This window comes from Camelus bactrianus, chromosome 30, assembly GCF_048773025.1.
Source record: "Camelus bactrianus isolate YW-2024 breed Bactrian camel chromosome 30, ASM4877302v1, whole genome shotgun sequence".
Taxonomy (NCBI): domain Eukaryota; kingdom Metazoa; phylum Chordata; class Mammalia; order Artiodactyla; family Camelidae; genus Camelus; species Camelus bactrianus.
The window spans coordinates 13647002-13674745 of NC_133568.1; the positions used below are offsets into that span (position 1 = coordinate 13647002).

General features: G+C 36.6%; 1 protein-coding gene across 3 annotated transcripts in view; it reads left to right on the top strand.

Moving 5' to 3' along the window:
- DCC (DCC netrin 1 receptor) overlaps positions 1–27744 on the top strand; it is a 985342-nt gene that overhangs the window by 714865 nt on the left and 242733 nt on the right. For all 3 annotated transcript variants that reach the window (XM_010961349.3, XM_045521525.2, XM_074355181.1), the window contains exons 10-12: positions 4465–4613; positions 5759–5897; positions 9904–9953. In XM_010961349.3, the coding sequence (XP_010959651.2) occupies positions 4465–4613; positions 5759–5897; positions 9904–9953 (338 nt within the window). The remainder of the gene's footprint in view (positions 1–4464; positions 4614–5758; positions 5898–9903; positions 9954–27744) is intronic.

The window sequence follows — 27744 nt, forward strand, 5'->3', positions numbered from 1 at the left end:
TTCTTTAAAAAGAAAGAATTTGGGGGCTGTTATATTAGTGATTTAGGAACATTGTACTACACAGTCATTTTGAAAAGACTTTGAATAGTCAAATGTTCAACTACACAATCTCTGACACTAGCGTTTGTCTCCATTTCTGACTTCCAGCTGAGAAACATCAGTGTAGAGGTGAAAAGACAGAAGACACCCATCTCACTCAGTTTTATGATGACAGAGGCATGTCTTGATCCTTCTAAAGCTTTTTCTATGAAAACCTTATACTCACTTTTATTTGAAAGGGGTTATTTAAACTCCCAAGATATTTTTAGAACCATATATTTATAAATCATAATTTAGACTTTAGTCTGATTAATACAAATATTAAATTACTTACAGTACAGAGAAGCCAGGAAGGTAGACAAATAGATATTAGAATAGACACAGAGCCAGATAGGGGAAAGGAAAATAAAATAAGGTGTTAATTTGTATTTGCTGTTTGACTTCCTGATCATCAGAAGCCTTAACATTTGGAAAACCTAAAATATTTGATGGGTTAAACCAGATGAATCCAAATGCATTTGATTTACCCATAATTTGGAAAACAAAATAGAAAAAATCTATGTCACAAATGTTTCATCTTTTGAAAGAGCAGCATTTTATTGGTAGTTGAGGATACCTATTTAAAGTGAAATTATTGCCATATTTCTCATCATAAAATAATTAAAAATCACCAGAAATGATTTGATGATAAAGAATCACTGATTTTCAGAACCAAAACAAACCAAGAGTATTAACCAGTCCACTAGGAGCTGCCAATTAGGGCATCATCGACCTTAATGATGGGAACTATGTACCCTACACCTGTACATACTGCAGTCTTGACAATATGCATGTAATTTTAAGGAGGTCCATGGACACTTTGATTCTTGATGCCAGTGACTGGTCTCTATATGAGTAGGGACAAGACATCATACCTTCTGACTCATCTTAATCAATTGTAGTTCTTTAAACCATGATCCTGTCTCTCTTCAGACACACACATACTAATATATAGAACACAAGCACACATCCTGTCATCAGTATGATTATATGTGATAAATCATGCTTTATTAAAGATTCAGCCAACTTTTATATGCCATTTTTGGGTTAATATGCAATAAGACCTCATTATAAAGTGCCCTGTTATACTATAAATATATATATATATATAGTCAGAAATTACTGTTCCCAGGGAAAATAGTGACATGTAATACATCTCACTTACTCCAGCATAAGTATTTAATTTGTTCTTAGGTACAGGTGTTATAATGAATTTCTACTGTAATGCAATATTGAAATTTAAAAAGGTAGTTGGTTAGGTTGACATTGATTGATGAGTTCTTTGCATAGATTATGCATCTGTTCTGAAATCTTTCCATTCTTTGAAGAAAGACTTAACTCGAATAGAGATGGAGAGAAATTAGATGCAGTTTGCCATGAAATTATTGTCCAACTGAGGGGATCAGTGAGGATTATTAAAGACATCTTGGAAATGATGAGTGGTTAACCCTATTACGGTTCTTGACTGGCATACTAAAATGTAATGAAATGGAAGGGTGAAGCTGTTAGCTGTATTGATTTCACATCTAATTTCCATTGCCGAACATCTTTGAGTCTCTTTTCCTCTTTCTCTCTAATATGCATATAATGACTCACATATGTTAAACTATGCAAGTTTTGTTTAAATATATAGTCGTGAATAAACATACAAGTACATATGTATACATACATAAACACATGTACACACACATACTTCCACAATCAACATAAAATACGATGTATTATCCACAGACCTATGTTAGAGCTATTTAATTTGAAAGACAAACATTAGGGAATTCAGGAATTTGAATTTCTAGTGCTGTTGTGAAGAAGAGTAAGCATTTAGTAGCTTAAGTTGTTACCGAACCAAACTTGGGTCTGCTTGCCTGTGCCCAGTAAAGCCAATCTACTGACACCAGCTTGTGGTGAAGGAAAGTACGGTGTATATTGCAGGATGTCAAACAAGGAGAATGGGCAGCTCATGCTCAAAAGACCCAAACTTCTCGATGGCTTTCAGGGAAAGAGTTTAAAGACAAGGTGAGGGAGGGTGACTGATCAGCTCACACAATTCTCAGGTTGGTTGGCTTTGAGGTGAATTTCACATCATCAGCCTTCTGGTTTCAGTGGCTCTAGGGTCTACGTGCTTGTGGTCGCAGTTTTCATCTGGTGGGAGACTGCTCCCTGTGAAAAACAACTTAAGAATGTGTGTCATACCTTATCTGTATCTTCAGGGAACTGAGATTTCAGTGAGTCTGCTGTATGGCTGGTTTATAGTCTAAATTGTTACCAGATTCCTGGCCCAACAGCTATTCTTTGTTTCTACTTCTTTGCATTTCCTAGTTATTAACTCTTGAGCCAGCTTTTTGAGACTCAGGGGAGAGACCTGGAAGACTAAAGCTTTTCTACAAACAAGAGGCAGTCAGAGGATGTGTGGATTCAGGGGGAGGTCTGTCCCGGGAAGGCCTCATAGAGTCTTGCTTGGTTACAAATTGACACAACTGGAATACAGATGACATTGAGATAAAAAAAAGAAAAGTATTAATACGAGATGCAAATCTTGATTTGCAGATATTAACTACTATATATAACATAGAAAACCAAGAAATTTCTCTGTATAGCTAATCTTGTAGTAACCTATAATGAAAAAGAATATGAAAACAAATGTGTGTGTGTATGTATGACTGAAACATTATGCTGTATACCAGAAACTGACAACATTGTAAACTGACTATACTTCAATTAAAAAAAAAATGAAATGCACTGAAGTTGTTAGCTGTATTATTCATGCACACATTAATTCTCAGGAAATATGCACTAAAATATTTAGGGTTAAAGAACCCTGGTCAGTGCAACCTAACCTGGATGGATGGATGAATGAATACATGGATATTGAGAGAGAATGGCAAAGTTTATAGAGCAGTGTTAACAATGGGTAAATGGATAAAGGGAACATGGATATCCTATGTACTACTCTCCTTAATTTTCTTCTGTAGGTTTCAAATGATTTCTGAGTAAGTTTTTTAAGAAATTATGAGCAATCATAAGGTAAAAATAATGCAGTTGTCAATAAAGAGGATTCTCAGGCTTTGGGGACTGGTGAAGGTGACATTAAATACATGTTTCTGACATCAATTTTTTTTTCCAAAAAAATATGTGAGCAGTGATGCCTTACGGAGCTGGGTTGCGTGGAACAAATTCTTAAAGTGATCCAGAGACATAGGTTTTATGCTGATCTAAGGAGTATATCATCAGATACCATGTTAGCCAGGATTTCATATGCTATTTGACTATGGAAGTTCATACTCACAGAATTGCATTAGTGGTCTGAGATGTGTATCTCTCCAAAGCTAGCTGGGGGAAACACCCAGCCTGTCAAAGTATTCGTTACACCTGCAGTGGTGAGACTGTTTATTTTAAATTACAAAACTAACATGGTGGTTGCATTTTCCATTTTCAAACCATGTATTTATTTTCAGGTCTATATGCAAAAATTTTTAAAATACACAAATTCAAAATTTGCAAATTCTTAACTCATTTTACGCCCTACCTGACCTGACCTTATATTAGGCTATGTGTAGTCTTTAATAATCCCATTTGGTGTGACTGTCATATGTTTGCTGCGAACATACGATTTAATAACAAGGTGCTACCACAGACCCCACTTAACAGTGTTACATGAAATGCTGCACGTGCACCATATTACCTTTCTGAAATCTGAAAGTTTCTGGATCTAGAAACACATCTGAGCATAAGTGGTTTGGCTAAGCGATTGTGGACCTGTGCTGTCTAACTTCTTCAGTGAACAAGCTTCTTATCCTTGATTAAGTGAAGTAACAGTTATGAGAGAAAATGGTATACTAGAAAGCGAAATTGAAAATTAAATCCTGAAATTAATTTAAAGGACCCAGATTTGGGCGAGATTTTAAAACGATGACTTAAATAAAGACAACATGGTAAATTATCCATAGCTGGGCTGCCTATTTGAATTATAAGTAGGATCATGATGTACAAGTATTCTAATTGCATTTTCCATTTTCCTCCTGCAGTTATTAGCAGTACATAGACAAAGGCTTACTGGCAAAGTAGAGCATTTTCCACACTGAGAATTTAGATTAAGGACCGCACTCTTCTGCCATTACCCTAGTCACTTACGCTCCTTGACCAGTTTCCTCAACTGTAAAATGAAATAAGTAATTTAGATTAATATTAGTCCTCTTCTGAGTTTTGAAATTAAATGATTCTAAAATTTCATTACTTTGTATTTATAGTCTATGTTTGTATATTCTTATTCCATAAGGTCCTAAAAATAGTACATGATGCTATAATTTCCTTAGACTGCAAAAGATATCGTTCTGTTTGTTTTGAGAAGGGAACCTTTTTGTACTAATCAATTTCTTTTATAAACAGTGCAAGTTCCAGGGCCAGTGGAAAACCTGCAAGCTGTATCTACCTCACCTACCTCAATTCTTATTACCTGGGAACCCCCTGCCTATGCAAATGGTCCAGTCCAGGGTTACAGACTGTTCTGCACTGAGGTGTCCACGGGGAAGGAACAGGTAGGCAAGAGAATGGGCCCCACTCCTGCCATCTAAGGAATCAGATAAAGTAAAAGTAAATGAGTCTTTAAGGGAGAAACATGGAACTTGGCGATTCTATTGTGTGACATACATATGACCATTGAGATGTTCACTTCCAGGTGCTCAACTTCATGTGGAAAAAGATGCATAGTGTGTAGTTAAATAGGAAAGACCCAGAAGTGACCTTAGGATAGTGGAGTTCTTACCATGTGTTGTGAATTTGCCAAGCATGGTGTGGTCTTCATGCTTCCACATAAACAGCATGATAGGTATTTTCTATTAAAAAAATATTTGCCTCAGTTCTATTCAGAAACAATTCTAAGTCCCAAGCTATAGCATAAAATAAGAATTATTAAGAGCTCCTCCTATGTAATCATTCCATGTTTTTGTTTGTTCACTCTTCCTCTGCTATTTACCACTTATGTCCACCTTTCTAAGCTATCCTTTTTCCCTACACATTTTGGTCCTTCAATAATGCATTTCACCAATCCATTTTAAATAAATTAAAGAATATTGTTACACAAGATAGATGTGAGATATGAAGGGCTAAGTAATGGCTCTTCTAGAGTGAACTGGCCCTTATTTCTCAGTGACCTTCACCTCCAGAACCTCATTTCTACAGCTGTGAAGTGCTGAAAACAGTTCCAACTTAACCTCACAGCATTTTGAGAGAGAACAATTGTAGCAAAATATCTGTCAGTTTCAAGAGCTGTGGGTGTATTTCATCCAGAGAAGGAAGAAATCTATTGTTTCCTGGTAAATTATTCCATTCAGGGGACAGGAGCCACTCTCAGTTCCCATGGATTTACAAGCTGCCTTCTGCTGTCAGAATTTTGGTGTGGGTGTCAATACCGCACACCGTTCAATGAATTGGGTGGTGTTAAACAAATTGGAACTGACTGTAAAACTAGCGTGGTGTTGTTTTAACTAGGACTCTATAGAGGGGTAGAGTGGGCTTTAGTGGGAGAGTATGTGTCACAATTTAGATTTTACAACAACTCATAATAAGCCTAGAGTGTAGTTTTGTGAGAGTCTAATATCCAATTCACTGATTGCACAGAATGGCCACCATTTCTGCTTTAATGTGCCTCCTGAATAATGGTTCTGGTGTTTTATGTCTCCAGAATATAGAGGTTGATGGACTATCATATAAGCTGGAAGGCCTGAAAAAATTTACGGAATATAGTCTTCGATTTCTAGCTTATAATCGTTACGGGCCGGGAGTGTCTACCGATGATGTAACTGTGGTCACGCTGTCTGATGGTAAGTTATAGACGGTGAATTTGACTCACATATTTGTTACAATAATGTAATAATGTTAGAGGTATGATTTTCAAGCTTTCCTAGCTTAAACTTTATGGGATATATTAGCATAAATTTGAAATTTGGCTAATTCACTCGAACTATCTATTACAATCAAATTTAAACTTTGAAAAGATGTACTTTCTGAGTCAGGGTGTCCAAATTAGTCATCTTCAAAGTGTGACTACGGCCTAAGGGCTCAAAATAGTTTTTTGTGATTTCCTTCATTACTATAATTACAAATGCATTTGTGCATGTGTGTGGACTCACGTCCATGGGCATCTTTCTTTTATTTCTCCTCCTAAATTGGGGTGGATGATTAAAAGTGTGAGTGATGGACAGTCCTCCTACATAAACCTCTTAATCTGAAAACAAGCCAGGAAGATTTAGGCCAGATAATCCCACGTTGAAAATATTAAAACTGAATATGAAAATGTGTAATTTTATTTGTACCTTGCCTAGCAAATGAAAGATTAGACATATTTTTTAAATGCCATTAAAAAAAGAGGAAGAAATCTTCATGAGGAGAATGGATTTGACAAAGCAGCAGCTGAGGAAACTAGAGATCTAAGAAATGGGTGAGAACAGAATGTTGGAAAGTTTAATGAAAAGTGAAACCAGCACAGCAGAATATATGATATGGGGCCAGTGACAATTCACGCAGGTGCAGAAATGCAGAGATGTGACCTCCATAAATATTAAAAAGGCAGCACACTATTTCTTTTCAGCAATGGTTTCCAGTTGGTAGTTGTGATTCTATAAATTATTGATGTTTTTGAATTTCAAAAAAAAATGACTTTGTGTGTGATTCCTTGACCGATCCACCATTCTTTAATCTGGGGAAGTGTCTGGGTGGATATTTCATACAGTATCAGTGGAATGAGGAAGGGCATGAATATTTTTAAGGACAGCACAAAGACGACACAGGAGTAATGTTCATTTGCAATTTCAGTGTGAAAAATTTTTACATGTGATACCACTTCAGGATCACTTTTAATTCTTAAGCCCATCCATCTGATTCTGTTATTGAAGACAGAACAGAATATTTATTGGCAGAATAAATTACTTCACAACTTATAATTATGAAAATAAAAGGAAAACAACTGAAAATGAATATTTTACATAATGTATGTAGATTTTTTTCACACTCTGAACTGTAATTCCTGTGGCCTTATTCTCCACTTTGGTTTTAAATGTCAGTGAGAAGGATAGATTATCACTCATAATCCAAGAATTATCATTGAGAAGTTTTGCAAGATTTAGGATTTAGAAAATACCTGTCATGAAATAAAAGGATTTCCTGTCCCTAATCCCACAAGTATCACTGTGCAAGGGACCCCAACTTCCGTCTGTCAGATGCATTTGATAGAAAAAGCATGAACTTCAGGGACCCTAGGAGTGGGCACTCTGATCTCGTCTGCATTCATCTTTACAGTCAAGTCACCTCTTTCACTTCAGTCTGATGTCCTCTCTACTGAAGCTGTCCATGCTGAGATCACGTATAGGTGAATTTAATTGCAATTAATAGTCACCTGCTTCCCAGTTCTGAGTCATAAAGCCCTCTTCTCCTTGCCTTTCGGGTTGGTTTAAAAGGGAGATGTGAAAATTAAATGGCTGATCCCTATAAGCACCTAGAATACGTGCTTGGCATACATGTAAATGTTCTCTAAGCCAGTGTCTCTTTCTCTCATTATACTAACTGTTCCTTATTATGAGGGATGATGTATTTCATCTTTGTATCCCTCCTAACTCAGTAAATATTTATTGAATTAATTAGACAGTTCAGCCAAACCTATAAAAATGACTGTTAAGTATGGACACATCTTTAGGACTTCCTATTTGTGTGACTAATTTAACCTGTGATTTGTCTAGATGCATGTGTTATAGAGAGCATTATACTTCCTGTAAGGCTAGAGAAATTCTTAGCATAAAAAAGTTATATTTGGGGGCGATAGGAAAGTGGAATAAAAGCAAAATGAAATGCAAGTAACTTTTTTTCAATCAGTTATCCCCAAAGTATCCCTGTTATGCTATGATGCCTATAAAGATTTTATCCCGATGAGCTGTCGTCTCTAGTTTAGCTCTGCTTTAATTGTTTGGGAAAAAATCCTGTTTTTTGTTCAAATTCCTCTACCTAGTGTATCATTGGTTAACCATCTTCCACTTCTTCAAACCATGGGGACTGGAGAGCATCATTCTAGGCAACCTAATATTTCATATAGGACGGAATTAGTCTTGCCAATTTGTTCCCACTCTGTCTTGAACTAGTCAATGTGAATGGATTAGTAACAGATTTTATGAATTAACATTTGTTAGTGTCCGTGCCGGTCTGCCCTGTGTCCAAAAGCAGAGGGGCCAACAGCTGTAGGCATGTGCTTCTTAGAAACTGTTACCACTAATATTTACTGAGTGCTTATTAGTGTAAGCCCCGCTCTCTGCACTTTGTGATACTGTGTTTCCCCTGCTTTACAGATGACAGAGCTAAGACAGAGGTCACAAAAGCTGGTTAGCAGCAGACCCAGGGCGTATAAGCTAGTAAGTAAAGAGGCAGGATTCAATGTGGAAACATATTGAGTTTCTCTTATTCTGTAATAAATGTCTCATATTAGTTCCCTCAAGAAAAAAAGCTCATAACTATATATGTTATTTCAGTTCATAAATTATGCGTACAGGACAGCACACACTTGCTAAGGGGAGGAGTTCGTGTGACTGTATAGACTGTCTCTGGAGACTCATTTACAAATGTGGGAACCTAATCCGCTCTGCAGAATGCCTCATCACCACGTGTTTTAAACCAACCTGTTCCACCACAAGAAGAGGAGTTTCCAGGCCAAATGCCTCTGATTGGCTGTAATGAACCTATTGTAAATGATCAATTGCTTGACATTTTGACGAGAAAAGCAATGAACTGTGTCTTTCCTCTCTGCCTCATGAAACAATGAAGAATTATCAAACACAGGAAATAAAGAAAAGTCCCAACAGAGAATTGTAGATTCCACTCACTTCCACCAAGAACCTCACTCTGTGGCACCTATTTATTTGTAAATCATAGGGAAATGGATAGTGAGAATGAGGAAACAGCGTCTGATAACTAAAAATATTGGAGGAAAACATTTTTGACTTCCTTTCCTGACTATGTAGGACAAGATCTTTATTATTTTTGTGGTTCATCCAAGACATCTGGAATAGTGCTTGACACGTAAGTCATTTAGTAAATGGCTATCTTTGAATTACTTCCGTGGTAGGATATTCACTTTTTGAGATAGTAAACATTCATTACAAGTATTATAAAGAGAGTTGTACGTGTTCTTTCTTTCTCCTTCCATGAAGGAGTGGAACAATCAGAATGCAAGTAAGAGAAATAAAACACCTAGAAAACCCACAAAGAAAAACAAATGGCTCCTTTGTTAATAGAATCGAGTCACCAAGTGCTGTTTAGTAACCTGCGTGCATCTGTGACACACAGGTTTAATTACACACCTACCACGTAAAAAAGGGATGTATTTCTTCTCTTCACATTTTAAGAGATAATAAAGATTGCATTAAAGGGATTAAGCAACATGAGTGACCATTAGAATGACATATTTCATCATAAAACCATGCAGATCCTGAAAGGCACAATATCTTAAGCCTTTAAAACCACCCCAGAAAATCTCCCGTGGGTTTTTATTGGTTTCTCTGGGACGGTTATCACCAGAAAGCTGTAATGAAATGGCAGTATTTAGCATCTCGGCAGGTGCTTTCTTGCCTAACAATTTTGGGGGCTCCCTAGATGGATAACTGGCCCCCCAAGCGAGAAAAAATAAACAATTATTTTTCATCTCTCCAGGAAAATTTTGAAGTGCCACCTGGAATCACCTACCTGATTATCATTATGAACTGTGAAAAAGACATGGTTTCACTTTTCAAAGAGTTTGCTTTTCATGGCTTTGGCAATGACCATCTCACCTTGCTTTCTTTCTTTTAGTGCCAAGTGCCCCGCCTCAGAACATCTCCCTGGAAGTGGTTAACTCGAGGGTGAGTAGTGGAAATGTTTACAGATTCCTTGCCTTCACCTGTGTAACACTGAGTCAGCCACCTGCTGTGTTGGGTGAATGGTGGTTTTCTTCCGTGTGACAAAATGTTCTAGAACAATGCGGTGAGTGGCCCTGATCCCACATCTTCCACCACACTGAAATTTATTAAAGGAAGGATTTGTTTGCTTCTAGTACACTTGATTTTTACAAATGTTACAAGGATTAAAGGCTATTCCACCAGGTAACAAAGTTGTCTGCGTACCTATACTTACCAATATAGGGCATAATGTGCTGGAAGGAGCCATTGAATGCAAGGATGAAACAAGCAATTAAAAGAGGAGGGATAGAGAGAGACTTTGTTTCCTTGTAGACTTAATTAGAATAGAATATTTCATCATCATTCCTATTCTTTCCTTATGAATACAGACATTGAAGGCTGTTCTTGAAGTCTCATAAGGTTACAATTATAAAGCACTTTTGGCCAGTGATTAGTGTTTTCCTGGACTGAGAAGCTGATATAACTTTCAAAAGGGTTTAAATTGGGCTACATATTAGCTGAAGATAAGTAGTTTAATGGCAGAACCAATTCTCTAGAAATATCTCGGTATTTCAAGTGCTTCTCACTCAGTGTTGGAAATAAGCCAAAGCCATGTAGTGGAGTGGAGCAGAAGAAGGTTGGTTTGGTTTGCCTCTGTCATCATCTGGTTGTGTATGCTCAGAAAAGTAATTTCACTGTCCCTGGGCCACAGGAGTTTGGCCTACCTGGTCTCTTAGCTCTTAGAGACAACGGAGAAATTATATGGATCTTACAGAAGGTCATACTCTGGCTTTTAATCCTAGCTTTCCCTTTTAATAACTGTTTAAGATGTTAGAAAAGTTTCCAACCACAACAAACCTGAGTTTCTATATTCATGTAGTGTGGGTGTTAATCTGTGCTTGATTGATTGATGACGGGGAAGCAGGAATACAGCACATGCAATGGATCTGACTTAGCGTCAGTAGCTGTTACTTCACTCACCATGCACTTCCTTGCCTTATTTTGCAGAAGTCTCTTATGAAACCATATTTTGTGATTCTGATCAGACCTACCTCTGTCAAATGAATTTATAGTTTAGAGCTAGTGAAAGGGCTCTAAAATTGTTTTCCTCTTATGTATTTTAGGCACTATATTGGATAAGAATGAGTAAAACAAATTTAAAATTAGAAGGGAGAAAAATACATGAACTCAGGGAGGAAAAAAATGAACAAAAGGAAAATAACCAGAAATAAACGCCGCCCTAAAAACGACACTGTTACTCACAATGGCATTAAATGTTTTGCAGATGTGCTATACAAATGAGAAGATTGCCAAATCAAAGTCAAGTGGGTTTTTTTGCAATAATTGTAGGTTGCTAATGAATGAAACTTGGAGAACATACTGTTGCTTATTTTGATTTCAATGACTCATTTTTATTAGTTTTTATCCACTTTACGTCTTTCCTTCAGGGCAGAACATAGACATTTCTCTGAGCTCTTTTGTGTGTATATGCTTGTATTCCTTAAAAGTCTACTCCTGCAAAGGAGGCATGTTTTCTTCTGAAGTGTGAATGAGGTATTATTGAATGGCTCTGCATGCTCACTCTATTTGAATATGAATTTATTCCCTTCCTGAAGAGGGAATTCTTTGGTTGCAAAATTGACTTTTTCAACTGCTTTATATATATGTATGTTTGTATACAAACATCACCGCCCATACTCTCCTGTGATCTACACTGCTTACAGCTGCCAAACGGAAACACCCTGCTTCCCCTGCCTGATGTTATCTCGGTAACGTTGCACTACCGGCAAATTTAAGTTGTCTGTGAGCTTTACAGAATGAAGACCGGAGGTCCAGGCACTGGAAAGCTGCTTTTTACTCTCCTCTCCATCCCCTGTTATCTTGTTTTCTAGCTTTTAACGAATACAAATGTTTCTTCTTGGACTGCTAAGAAGAGGAAAGGAACTGGCTGATCAAAACACTGTTGTATCATTCCTAGGATATTCTTACAGAGAAAGACAGTAACAATATTCTATTTTGATATTCTTTTATTTGAGACAAAAGAGAAGTTCTCAAATATGCTGATACTTGCCCCTGACTTCCATTTCAAGGGAGAAAATTTGCTTAAAAAGAAACATTGTAGTTGAATGACTATTGTTTTCTTTAGACTAACAGAATTACACCTTTTATATTATTCATTTTACTTGGGATTTTTATTTAATATGGAAGGAATAGTCACTAAAAATTTTTATTCTATATGATAGCTGCAATTATGGGACATAATTGATCATTTTATTGACGGTTGATGAGGAAATTTGGTGGCGCTAATATGTTCACACACAGATGGCTCGGATTTCTGTACAGAACTGAGAAGTCACTACAAGGTATAAAATGACCTTTATGGATATCTGTCATGGTTACAGCCACCTATAAACCAATTGGACCGAGACATCATGTTCCAGAGTATGCTAACAGAGGGGTCCTCATATATTTAAACAAAAGAACCAAAGGGATTTTTGGTACTATGTTGTCTTTGAAAACTTAGTGTAATAGATTACCTTTATAATTCTAATCATAGAACAAACTAGATTCCCTTTCAACAGGCTGCCTGAGAACAGAAATTTTATTTTGAAGGAATGACTTGACCTCTAGATATTAGTTTTAGATAATGGTTATGATGAGATGCTTATTTCTCATACTAATTTTTTTTTTAAAGAAATAACATCTTTACCAAAAAAGAAAAAATCGTGGTTTCCAGTATGGACTTTAAACAGTGACTTTTTATTGGGAAGGCTTTTTATAAGGATAATTTTCTTGAGATTTTACTTTGAGCTTCAATTATTACTTGAAGAAATAAATATTACAACTTAATTAGTTGACTGGTACATAATGCACAGGCTTGTAGAATGCAAAGGACTTATTAAGTCGGCCCTTGGCTATTTGCCGACATTTCAATACAGAGGTTCTCAGAATAAGACATTTAGAGTATATTGAGATACAAGGTGTTTGACTCTTTTAGTTGCTCTTTGAGATCTTGGAAAGTCACTGTGCCTTGGTTTCACTTATTCTTTCAAACTTTACTGTGTACTTACTCCGTATCGTGTGTGTGTGTGTGTGTGTGTGTGTGTGTAAATAATGCTAGAGACATGACCCAGTCTTTGCCTTCTTGGAGCTCACACTTTCCTAAGAAAATCTGTGAGAGAAAATTCAGTTTCCATCTAACCACATTTAATCTACTGTAACTCTTCAAAGTTGACATTTTATCCCCCCTTGAAAAAATGAGAGTTGGAGAGAATCTCTGAGGTCTCTCGTGGCTCCAGACATCTTTGATTTTATTTTCACTCGTTATACCTTTTCTCAATGGTTTTACCTCTACAGAATTAGAGAAAATGGCACAAGCATATTGATTGAAGTATAATGGATATTTACTTTATACTTCATCAACTGAGATATTTATCAGCTGAGCACTATCGGGAGGTTCGCAAGGAATGAAATATTAAAGCGTAAGGGAAAACAAAGCCTAGTGTATCACCAGGAAGAGATTGCTGTGCAGGTTTGGATATTTTTAGATTCAGATTGTTGGATCCTCTCCTTATATCACTGCGCACCTCTCTGTTGTGGAAATTCTTGTCCTTCATCTACGTGGATATCGTTACATTGCACTCCTGAAAGCGGGTACCCAGTTAATCCCTCACACTTCAACAGTGTGTGTGGTACCGTCACTGCGACAGTACAAAATATGACTAGTCGTCTTCCTCCATCTTAAAGCATCTCATTCTCCTATGTTTCAGCATGATTTGGCTTGCTTACATAACTCGAAAATTAGCTTAAAGATCATACAATTCCCTTCACCCAGAAACTACCCTAGAGGGAAATTAAAATAGCAACTTCCAATTTGAGAAAACAAACTGGTCACTTTGGCCCCAGATGTTTTACTGTTATTTATTTGTTGATGTGTTGATTGACTGATATATTGATAATATAGAGGGAATCTTAAGTGTTGTATCACTGGATGGCCTCAGAGAGCCATGCTTCTGAAGATGTGGTGTGACAGGAAGGGTTTTGACTGCAGTCTCTGTCTTCTGTGGTTGTGCTTGTTGATAATCCTCCTTTCAACAGAAGTGACAGCCAAGTGAGTCATTTGCATCTGACTCTCCACTTGGATATTTCCTTGGTGGGTACTTTGAGCCTAAGTGTGAAAGTAAGGAGAGGAGGAGAAACAGGAGGAATGGAAAACAAAGAGCCAGTGTGACTTAAGATGTTAATTTACAGGTCTTCCTTTTTTCTGTTTGTGAAATTGGGGTTGTCTTCTCTTGGGTGTTCAGAGGGCACTTGACTTTATGCTGCTCCTTGAAACCACACTGGTCTCACAGGTGTTCTGGGACCACTTCTATTTCACCATGATTCTTATAAATGTCAATCTCCCTCTTCTGTGTTGTACAAAGGCCTCAGATAGCTCATGGGAAAAAAATTGTTTTCTCTTTTTGTTTCTCTCTGAATTATTCTAAATCTTGCAAAAGATACACTTCAGCCACTGAATTATTTGGATCCAGAGCTCTGAGACCTCCCCTCACTAATGTAGTAGTGGGTTTCTGAAATAAATTTAATATGGAGAAGGAGATATAGGACTTTGATGATTGATTCCATGTACAGATAAGTCAGAAAATTGCATTTACAATCATATTGACACATAACAAACTTCACACTGGTTTTTGTACTCAATCATAATGCGCAGAACATTTCTGCTTGGATATAGTATCTTGCATTCAGTTCAAGTAGATACAGATCTCCTATATTTATTTCAGTAACTGATGACTTCACTGACCTATTCCATGACTTCTTTGAAAGTAGATAATGCCCAGGGAACAGTGATTGAAACTGCGGAAGGGTGTGAGGGTAGGAGCATCGTTAAAACGCAGGGATGTTTCCCAGTAGTTTGTGTGTGCATGTGTGTGTGTGTGCGGCACGCACGCATGCACACATGTATGTATATATGTATATTAAAGTATAGTCAGTTTACAATGTGTGTCAATTTCTGGTGTACAGCACAGCTTCAGTCATACATGAATGTACATATATTTGCTTTCATATTCTTTTTCACCATAAATTACTACAAGATATTGAATATAGTTCCCTGTGCTGTACAGTATGAACTTGCTGTTAATCTATTTTATATGTATTAGTATCTGCAAATCTCAAACTCCCAATTTATCCCTTCCCACCCCATTTCCCCCTGGTACCATAAATTTGTTTTCTATGTCTGTGAGTCTATTTCTGTTTTGTAAATAAGTTTGTCTTTTTTTTTTTTTTAGATTCCACATATAAGTGGTATCATAGGATGCTTTTCTTTCTCTTCCTGGCTTCACTTAGAACGACAATCTCCAGGTCCATCCATGTTGCTGCAAATGGCATTAGTTCCTCTTTATGGCTGAGTAGTATTCCATTGTATAAATATACCACAATTTCTTTATCTTGTCATCTGTCAGTGGACATTTAGGTTGTTTCCATGTGTTGGCTATTATAAATAGTGCTGCTGTGAACATTGGGGTGCATGTATCTTTTTGAACTAAGGTTCCTTCTGGATATATGCCCAGGAGTGGGATTGCTGGATCATATGGTAAGTCTAGTTTTAGTCTTTTGAGGCCTCTCCATACTGTTTTCCATAATGGCTACACTAAGCTACCGTCCCACCAGCAGTGTAGGAGGGTTCCCTTTTATCCACACCCTCTCCAGCGTTTATCGTTCATGGACTTCTGAATGATGGCCATTCTGACTGGTGTGAGGTGATATATCATTGTAGTTTTGATTTGCATTTCTCTGATGATTAGCGATATTGAACATTTTTTCATGTGTCTATCGGCCATTTGTATGTCTTCCTTGGAGAATTGCTTGTTTAGGTCTTCTGCCCATCTTTGATTTGAGGTTTTTTATTTTTTATTATTAAGTTGTATGAGCTGTTTATATATTCTGGAAAGTAAGCCCTTGTCAGTCTCATCTTTTGCAAATATTTTGTCACATTCTGTAAGTTGTATTTTTGTTTTACTTATGGTTTCCTTTGCTATGTAAAAGCTTATAAGTTTAATTAGGTCCCATTTGTTAATTTTAGCTTTTATTTCTGTTGCCTGGGTAGACTGCCTTAGGAGAATATTGTTAAGAATTATGTCAGAATGTTTTGCGTATGTTTTCTTCTAAGAGTTTTATAGTGTCTTGTCTTATATTTAAGTCTTTAAGCCATTTTGAGTTTATTTTTGTGTATGGTGTGAGGGAGTGTTCTATTTTCATTGACTTACATGCAGCTGTCCAGTTACCCAACACTTCAACATTTGCAGAAGAGACTGTCTACTCCATTGTATGTTCTTGCCTCCTTTGTCAAAAATTAATTGACCAAAAGTTTGTGGATTTATTTCTGGGCTTTCTGTTCTGTTCCATGGATCCCTTTGTCTGTTTTTGTACCAATACCACGCTGTTTTGATCACTGTAGCTCTGTAGTATTGTCTGAATTCTGGGAGGGCTATTCCTCCAGCTTTATTATTTTTCTTCATTCTGCATCTTTTTTGATTCCATATAAGTTTTAGGATTGTTTGTTCTAATTCTGTGAAAAATGTCATGCGTAATTTGATGGGATTGCATTAAATCTGTAGATTGCCTTGGGTAGTATAGTCATTTTAATTATTAATTCTTCCAATCCAAGAACATGGGATATCTTTCCATTTCTTTAAGTCATCTTTATTTTCTTAGTCAACATTTTGTAGTTTTCCACGTATAAATCTTTCACTTCCTTAGTTAGAAAACTAGAGGCCAGTATTGTTGATGAACATAGATGCAAAAGTCCTCAACAAAATATTAGCAAACAGAATCCAACAACACATAAAAAAGATGCACCATGATCAAGTTGGGTTCATCCCAGGGACACAAGGGTGGTTCAACATATGCAAATCGATTAATGTGATACACCACATCAACAGGAGAAAGGACAAAAATCACATGATCATCTCAATAGATGAAGAAAAAGTATTTGATCAAATTTAGCACCCATTTATAATAAAAATTCTAACCAAAGTGGGTATAGAGGGAACATATCTCAATGTAATAAAAGCTGTTTATGACAAACCTACAGCAAACAATACTCAGCGGTGAAAAGTTGAAAGCCTTCCCGCTAAAATCTGCAACAAGACAAGGATGCCCACTCACACCACTTCTGTTCAATATGGTATTGGAAGTCCTAGCCAGAGCAAGTACACAAGAAAGAGAGATAAAAGGGATCCAAATTGTAAGAGAAGAGGTAAAATTGTCATTATATGCAGATGACGTGATACTATATGTAGAAAACCCTGAAGGCTCCACGCAGAAACTATTAGAGCTGGTAAAAGAACTCATTCAGCAAGGTAGGAGAATAGAAGATTAACATATCGATAGTTATTACAGTCGACTCTTCCTGGGTTTTTTTTTTTTTTTTTTTTTTTTGTCTAGAATTTGTAGAACAGACTGGATATAAAATTTTATATTATATTAAAAATCAAATAACATGATAATTTAATGAGACTCCCTGAAAAATAAAACTATGTTTTATCTTTTATTTGCATAGAACCCGTTTTCAGCTATCTGCTTTCCTACTTTTTTTGAAAAATACTTTTTTATTGTGTTAAAGTATATGTAACATAAAATTTACCATTTTAACCATTATTAAGTGTACAGTTGAGTGGCTTACATTCACATTATTGTACAAACATCACCACCATGCATTGCCAGAACTCTTTTCATCTTGCGACTGAAACTTCTGTACCCACTGTATAGAAATGCCCCATTTGTACACTTCTTTCAGGTTCTGGCAGCCATCATTCAACTTTCTGTATCCTGATTTATTTTTATAAAAGAGTGAGGAAACCAATTCACGGAAAAGTTCCTTACTGCCTTTTCACTTTATCTTAATAGAGAAATGGAACACTTTGAAAGCTTTAGGTCTTCACTTTCACAGGGAAATGAAGGATTTAACGAACCATAGTGGGTAGGAATGTAGGCATATACTTTAATTGGCTGGGAAGAAACACTTCTCTTCCCAACATTGATACTGCTTTCAGAATACTTCTGTCCCAAGATCCCACCTTTATGAATTATTTTTTTAATTGACTGATAAAGCCAACTGTCATAGTTAAAAATAAGGAACCAGAAATATATGCATGAGGTTGTTCTGAAGTGATTCCAGAAACAATTTTGGTCACCAGCATCAGTTTTATATCTCATCACAATTTAGACCAGAGCTCCTAAACAGCCAGTGGCTAATTTGATCCTTTGATTTATTTTTGAAGTTCCAATAAGTCAACCATTTCCATCTTTTGTTATTGAAAACACAATGAAAGGAGAAACTATGAATGGGAAGGATATTAAGATAGTAAAAAAAATAATTGGGTAATGAATTTAAAAGAATGTGAATGTATCATGTCATTTTAAATGCATTCTGCAAATACGCTGAATAAGACAACACTCTGGAAATTCTAAGCATATCTTTTTATCATGCTAACTCTCATTTTCTTAGAGCTGTTCTTTTCAAAGTCTGTCCCAAAGGATACTTATCTCATGGTACTTTTAAAAGCAATGATGTTTTTTAAAAATTGTGAGAAAAACAAGTCCCTTACAGGCTGTGAAAAGTTTTGATATAATTCTGCTTTGCCCAAAGGATTTCCTTCTACAAAAGCATTTTATACTAAATACTATCTTTAAAACTTTATCAGTCACTTATCTTAACGTCATGATATACATTCCAAACCAGAACAATGTACTTTATAAATTGGGCACCCTCATCTCCACAAAAGTAATTTTTCACCTAATTAATTTGAAAAAAATATAAATTTTAAGTGAAAAAAAGAAGGAAAATTAAATTTATAAAAAGCTAAAAGTGAATCTAGAAACAGTCTTTATAAAGTGCCTATGTGCATTAAGGAATAGCAGATTAAGAAGTGTCTATAACACCTCTCACGTGATTTGAATAAATTCAGACATGATTAAATCTCCATTTCTATATAAAGTTTTTATAATGTAAACAGGATAGAAAAAAGATTTTCTAAAATGTTCTTATCTTCTTATTTCTAATACTTAAAAATACATATTTTTTTTGCTATTGTGTGTTTTAAGGTTATTATATTTTGCTCTTTCCAAATTTCTTCTAGTCACTCCCACTCAGTATACCTGCACCAACGATTATGACAAAGAATCAAAAGTGTGTGATCGAATGCCATTCTCTTTTGAGTTCCAGTCCCACTTTATTACCACCTTGTAATTTGTACTTCATCACCCACATTCCTAATGGATCCAGTTCTGGTTGGCTCTGAAGGCAAAGCTCACTTCAGTCTTCGCATGAAGTTTAATGAGATTTCTCTCGAGTCATACATTTTTGAAATGTGGGTTTAATAGTGGGCTTAAATTAAGTGAATCTAGGTCCAGTGATAAGGTCTCTGATTTTAATTTAGTTCTTGGAAGTTGCCCTTATAGTTGGAAGGGTTGATTAGTGAGAGGGCGTGAATAGATTCAGTCCTACCAGTTGGTAAAAGCAGTTGCTAACCGTGTGATATGATTTTAGAGATGTCGAAACATTCATTTAATTGACTAGTATGGCTTAAAATTTTGTTTATCTTAGAAAACAACCATTCAAAAAAATCTTTCATCTGAAAGATTTAAGACATTAGCATATTATTGTAATTAACATTCTTGACACATATTTAAGGAGCAACTAATTATTGTAGTAGTAGTAGTAGTAGTAATAATAATAATAATAATAGCAATAACTAAGTTTTTCAGCAGGTGTTTTGTGCCTGGCAATGTGCTAGCTCTCTTTACTCCTTATAATAACCCTGTAAGTATTATTTTTTAAACCAGTTATTGGAGTGTTAACTGAGCTGAGCTTTTTCCTGGAGAAGCTGCAGAGAAGACCGTCAGATGTCCTTCTAAGTTAAGCACAGTGATAGGAAAGAGGGATGTAATTTAAATCAGATTATCTTGGAAGGGACTTGTAAGAAGATGACGCTTGAACTAAGACAAGAATATGAGAAAGGGCCAGTTTTGTCACACTTAGAATGAATCATTCCAAGTAAAGCTAACAGCTGGTGTAGAAACCTTGAGAGGGGAGCTGTCTGTGCGTGATTGTGAACTTGAAATAATAGTGGTATGAATGGATTCTAGGTCACTGGATCAGGACTTTATAGGGCTTTACAAGGCATGGTTAAAAAAAAAATAAAGGGATTCTGTTCTGTGGATGATGAAAAGGATTTTCAAAGGGGAGGATCACATTGGCTGCTGTGAGGATAATTACTGGGGAATAGGGCAGAATGGAAGCAGGGAGACCAGGTAGGACACAGTTGAGTGATCTGTGTCAGATGATTGTAGCTGAAACCTGGGAGTCATTAGAGCAGATGAAAAGAGAAGTGGGAAGTGGGAAAAATCATATGTGTTGCATCCAGAACCAAGAAGATTGGCTTATGAATTGGACCAAACACACACATACATGCACACACAAACACATGGAAAAGGAAAAGAGAAGAATTAAGGGCAGAGACTAGATTTTGAGTGAATTGTTGAGTTGTTTAAAGAGATAAGGATGAGTGAAGAAAAAACTTGGTTTAAAGGGAACAATCAGGTTTTGGACATTTTGAATTTGAGATAACTCCCAGACCTACAATTAGGGATGTCAATCATGAAGACCGTTTAGTACATGAGACTAGAAGTCTGATGAATGTCCAGGAGATAGAAATTGAGGAGTCACTGTCATATTGATGACACCTAGGGAGACATTATGGTTAGGAATAAAAGGCTAGATCTTGGGACACGACACATTTACAGGTTGGATAGCTGAGAAGGAATAAGAGTGGGAGGAGAAAACAGGGAGGGTTAGTATCACCAGTCAAGGACAAAGAGTGAGTGTTTCCAGAAGGCAGGTGCTGCTAACTGTGTCAGGTACCGATGACAGATACAGTAAAATTACAGCAGCAAAGTGACCACAGTGGGAGGGACAATGAATATGGAGAGGAAGTTAAGGGACTGGGTGGAGTGACCATAGATGATGATTTTGAGAAGTTTTCCTCTGAAGTGGAGCGAAGAAGTGAACAGTGGTTTTAGGAGGTGATAGGCTTGAGGGACGTTTTATTTCTTATTTGTTTTATTTATTGTTGTTTGGTTTTGAACACGAGAGATACTGCAACCTTTGGAAACAGTGTGGCATAGAGGGGAATATTGATGATGCAGAAGATGGCGTGGGAAGTTGCAAGGGTGCTTGCTTCTGAGGAGACAAGAAGGCAGAGGATCCAGCAGACAAGTGGAGGGAACAGATACATCCATCTTTATACGATGAGCCAGGAAGGAGTGGACGTGGAGGCAGTGGATGTACCAGTCAGTTTGGAGCTGGGAAGATGAGATGTATAAGAAAAGATCATCCCCAGGGGATGAAGTATTGAGGAAAGGGAAAAGATGAACAATAGGTATTTCAGACGATAGGAGATCATAATATGCGTAAGTAATATGGACTGACCATTTGAGATTTGTTGTCATGAATTTAAAGTGAAATTAGCCGACACAGTTGTGTTTTTCTTCCCACGATTGGTTGCTTGGTTGTTGGGCCAGGGCAGGCAGATGGTTGGGTTTTATTCTGTCCGGAGTTTGCCAGAGGAGAAGGGGTGGAGTTAACAGGTTTTGCAAGGGGGTGATTAAAAAGAAGACCACGGAATCTAAACTGTCTAATGAAGAAAAGGAGGGCACGGCTGGGTGGAGGCATGGAGGTAAATGAGCAGTGATAAGGTATTGGATTGTATAGTTGTCCTCATTTTACTAAGGAGACCACTCATGCTTGGAGAAACTCGGTAATGTGCTCCAGTGTCACACAGGGAGGAAGCAGCAGCAGTGGGATTCAAACCTAGCCTGGATTATTAGTCATTTGGCCACACTGTCTGCTAACTACAGGGTCTTACAAGGTGAGGGAAACCAGGCGGGATTCAAAATAAGCTTTGCCTTCATGTGGTTTAAGTTCTCAGTGGCAGTAGTTCCCAAGCAGAAGGTAAGGTCTAGTTTGGCAGCTGGGGAACGGATTAAAAGATTAGTAGACATGGAACTCTTTGGAAAGCATAGGAAGAGATGGTTGTAAATGTTGAGAAAGGAGAGCTAAGAAGGGGATTTAAATACACACACACTTTCCCTGACTTTCCGGAGTGATTCTGTGTTTAAGCTTCTGACTCTCACAATGATGTCTTTCTCTCTGATAAGCCCGGGGGGGGGGGGGGGGAAGCACTTTAGAGGAGCTGCAGTTTAAGTGAACAAAGCTGATACCTCAACAAACTCTGTTAGGCAATCTTAAAAACTTCTGGCATTTCCAAACGTAATTCTGTTTTTTTCCTCAATTCCAAGTTCTAGAATATATTTGTTGTTGAAAGTTTGAAAGGGAAAAATTGAGGTCACAGAGAAGAGCTTTACCTCAGCCCTCAAGGTTTGTCAGCCATAAAATAAAGCCTCTGATTGTTTTAGCAGCTGTGGTCTGGAACCATTAGGAAATGGGTGTTGTATTCAGAGAAAACGCAGATCCAAACACTGGGCATATGTTTTATTAGCAAAGGTTGTTAATTTAAATAATAAACAAAAGTAAACGAAATCGGCATAAATTAGATAAATACAGAGCAAATGTGGCCAGGTGCATAGTGCAACTGTCTGAGAGTATTATTTTAAGACATAGTTGCTTTAGCAACCGAATTAAATCTAATATGTCTTTCCCCTGAGGTCATTTTAGTTTCATCTCATTAAAAAGCCCACTAACATTATGCTATTGGAATATATACTCCCAGTAATGCTCAACATTCAAACCTACTTTTTTCATTTATTAGGCTGTTCTTTCACATAGAAAATGATGAATCCTCCTTAGTTTTCCAAAGCATCACTCAGTCCACTGGAAAACTGTGTGGAATTGATAATCCAAGAGCATCGTCTTCATGATTCCTGAGCACTTTATAGAAAGTACTCTACATACTGAAAACAAATGGATTTTTCAAATACATCGAAAAGTATGCAACAGTAGGTTAAAAGGTATTGAAGGACAGTTCAGTATTTTCAGAAAATTAACTTGAGATCATATTACATATCTGATCTTAATGGAACTGGAAGAAATTGCTTGTGTCTTCTACAAACAACTTTGTTCCAAGGTAAACGATGAGAAATTTTGTGGGGTTTGTGTGTGTGTGTGTGTGTGCATAGTAACTCAGTTCCTCCTACCTAAATGTTTCTCATCTTTCAGAGAAATCTGTTTGACAGGACATTTTGTGTTTTAGTGAAGGGGCAGTAGCTATTAACGAGATAGTTGTCTATTTTATTTTTACACAGATAAAGTTGAAGAGACACACATAGAAGGGACTTATATGTGAAGAAATGTCTCATACTGACTTTAAAATGCACCTTTCAAAAAAAAATGAAGCTGACCATAGATTTTTATCTTTATGCATAGATGAATCTGAATGCTGCAAAGTGTATGTGTGTGTGTGTATATATATATAATATATATATATATTATATATATATATATGTACTTACATATATATATGTATACACAACACATACAGATAGGTCCATGAGAGATGTCTGTATTTCAGTATTTCCAAGTTGAGTTTTCTTCTTTGTACTTCAAAGAAAGAAAAACAATTGTGTTTCATTTAAATGCTAATCAAATTAAAATCAAATATAAGGATACTTAAAGGAAATATTGTCAGTTTAAAAAATATCCAAGTGGTCTCTTAATTTGGAAGCTTTATTAGAGAAAAGGCAACAAAGAATTTAAAGATTATTCCTGTTAAAATCTTGGGTTAATCCTTCCTTGTGCTTATTCATTGGTATCTTCATTTATTCATTTGTGTGTTTCATGATAAACATTCATTGAGTGTATACCACGTGGCAGGTACTAGCTAAACGCTTCAGCTCCACTGGTTTAATAAGAGGTCTCTCTGCTTGTCAGGTAGGAAATCTCGACAACTCGATGATGAGCAGCAGCGAATGAGAAGCCGACAAATGACAAACACCTGTGATCGAATAGATTTTCCAATCTTATCGAACAAATTAACTTTTCTACCTGTCATACAGGGAGCAGATGCTTGCCCCTTGCATATTGGGTTAGAGGTAGCTGGGGCACTTCTGATTGTACTTAGCATAGATACATTCAGAGATGTTCTGGGCGTATGAGAGACGAGGTCGAGAACGCTGGACCTCAGCCCCAGGTGGGACTGCGTCTGCTCATGGTCCCGCTGTCCTGGAAGTGAACCTGAGCGTGGCTGAGCCGGCAGGTGCAGTCTCTCAGCTCCTGCCTGGAGAAGGGGAAGTTGAAAGCCCAGAGCCGAAATTCTCCGACTTTAATGAGTATAAAAAATCCCACAAGGCAGGTGCTTGTTTGAAATGCAGAAACCCTTGCCCTCCCTCTGAACACACACACTTCTGGCTCAGTAGACCTCCTGTCCAGAAAACTTCTGTTTTCCGATAGCAGCCCAAATTATATAGATGAGGATGGTCTACAAATGCCACTATAATAATGTCTAATTAGATCAGTGGTTTCAAACTTTTTTAATACAACAAAATCATTTTTAAAAACAAAATTTTGCATGGCATCTTGGTCTAATATGGAAAGGCAGAGATATGCAAAAGAGAAGATGCTGTCATTGGTCTTTCAGGGATGAGGGCAGTGGGGTGCTGCAGCCAGCTTATAGTGACTCCCAAGATCGGTTGTCAAAATTTTAAGGAATTTTGTGAGCCCATTGTTAAACATGACCATTATTAAAATTAGATTATATAAACTTCCAATTAAATAATTTCTATTTTAAGAAGGTAAAATTTAAAACCTATCCCCCCCTCACAACTTTGCTACATTTCACTACTGTCTATGCCTGGTGGTCATTTACATCCAGTTTGCGTGGAGAGAATAATGTACAATGATGGTGCTTTGCGCACCTCTTCTAAACTCTGCTTCCAGTGACATCATACTGGTGGCTTGAAATTGCCCTTGTCGGATGTATTTATATCATAGAATTCAGCCAATACTAAAAATGAAGGCTTTTTTCTCCCAGAGAGCTAGTTTTTAAACACTTGCTCATATTCCACTGGACAAGAATGAGTGCTGGGGGGGGGGCAGTTTCTTAGCTCATCCTCACTTCCCTCAGTGGACTCTAAAGCACCTCAGAAAAACAAAATATAGTTAAAGAAAAAATGGTGACCTAATTATATGGTAGCTATGAACATGAAAAGGTGAAAAAATCAAGAAGGAAGGAAAAGGAAAATCAAGTCCTTTACCACAAACACATGCATTTAAAAAATCTGATGGTGAGATTAGGAACCTTGACACTCTGTTCATAATACTAGGGAAAACACCATTAAGGTAGATCCAAATAGCCATCTGCTGCTGGCTGTCTTTTTTTCTCAGTCTTTTTTAACAATAACGATTAGGTGGAGAGAGGGGATATACGTACATATATGTATGTATATATGTTTGTATGTATATCTGTATCTCTCTATATATGTGTTTTCACAAATTACACCATCATCGTTTAATCCAGAAAGTAGTCCATCCATCTTCAGTGATTATGATGAATGATAAACACCTCTGTGCCTTCTTTGAAATGCAAGTGACCATCTTGCATAATAAAGCCACACTCAGCTTTTACTTCCGTAAGTGACAAGCTTTCTCCTACTTATTTCCTATAACCTGCACTTTCGTCTTTCCCATAAAATTCAGTATGCTCCCAGTGTAGAAGAATTACACAGTGCCTTTAATAATATCTTCATGATGAATATAAATCATTTCAGTAGTAATGAATTATTCTAGCCCTTTAGAAATAGAATGATCAGAATTATGTCATTTAGAAAACAGTTTTTTCTTAAGGGGTTTTAGTATCTAATTTTACATAATAATGTATAGTCTTATGTCTGTCACTTGGCCATTTCCTCATTCATTCACTTTTATTGATTCATTTATTCAACAAAGAGTTATTATGAACCTATTTATTTATTTAACAATTAGATACTGGCGTCTCTTAAGAGGCCTTACCCTGAAATAACCTGAAATTTAGGTCATTGACATAAACCATCTGATTTGCAGTATGTTAAGCTAAATAGACCAGTGCGAATTTTTTTTCTTATTTTGAATGATACATAAAGGGAGCAAATGCTTGCCTTAAAATTAACTTCACTTAAAATTACAAAATATTTTAAAATTCTATATATAGAAATTTAGTTGAGAACACCAGATGAAAGATGACTTCAACCCAACATTGTATGAGTTCTCTCTATAATTGCTAGTGAATACCTTGACTTTTAGAAATGTCTGCACAGGTGAAATAATAAAGCTTCAGGTCTGCTTTTCCTTGAGGTATATGTAGATATGTCAACTTTCTATTCAATTCATAGGTAAAATGAGCATGCCTTTTTCTGAGAGTATTTTCTAGATACCTCATTTTGATTTGGAATTGATTTTTCCCTCCATGCCAAGGAAAACATGAATGTCCAGAACTTTACTGTGGGCTACAGTTTGACAGAGTGACACACACACAGGAGTCAGATGTTGTCAATAAGAAAACGTACTTATTCTCTGATATGTGGGTCTTGTGAGAAACTGACATTGATGGGATGTGATGCTCTTGGGCCAAAAGGAGGAGGATCTATCATCTTGTCGCATCAGATTTCGTTCAAACTAAGGAAACATTTTTGTTATGATACTATTCTTGGGAAACAGACTTCTGAATATGTCCTGGGATCTTCGGATGAGAAGTTATAAATGACTATAAAGTGTATGAAATAGTACCTGTCATAATAAGCACATGATAAAAGAAATTCATGCTTATTGTAACTATCAGTATCTGTGCCTGTGAAATGGACTATAAAGCTAGTGTTTCAACAACGCAACACATCCTATGTTTACCTAATGCCAGCAATCAGCAATCCTTTGCCTGACTTTGCAGAGAATTATGACTAATGTTGTAACCGCTTTAGAGAGGCTCTTTTCTTAAATGAACTTGAGATTTATTTCAGTTCTGAATTTTCTTTTGGAGGGACTGATTTTCCGAGCCCAGAAAATCATGTGTAAGTACATGTTAATTAGATTCAAACTTTTAAATCTATGAGTCTTGCATAAATTCTATTCAATGATGGGTAGATGGATCTTTTAGTATTAAAAAATTCATTCATTCCTCTTTCACTAATTTATAATCTCCTCTATCACATATACAACAATATCTACAATAACAGAAACAGAATCACCAAGAATATATCATAAACCTGTAATTTTAATTTTGTTGATTCATAAAATAGATGCTAAAAGACTCTTAAGGGTCTGATTCTCCAATCATCCATCTGATATTTGAGTCCCCTTTATAAAACCTTCTTCTAGCCTGAACTGTCCTGGGGACAGTGAACTTTTTTTTTTTTTTTTTCCTCTCTAAGCAGCCATTTTTGTTATATGTAGTTGTCTTCCAGAAATTTATATTCAAAATGAATTGCTCTGTCTCCCTGTAACATTCATTCATTTGTCACAGTTATTCCCCTTGGGACTGTAGGGAACAACTCTAGTCAGTCTAGTGGCTTTCTCTTTTGGCACTATGAATATTTGAAGATGTCTGTCAAGCCCCCGTTTCCTCCACAGATTTTTCTCCACATTAAATGTCCTTAGTTTCTACAAATATTTCTCATTTGCTTGTCAGCTCCTGACTTGATATGTCATCCTCCTCTGCATAGTTTATATATGTCATTTGATTATTAAACATCCCTTTAGGGCACCTTC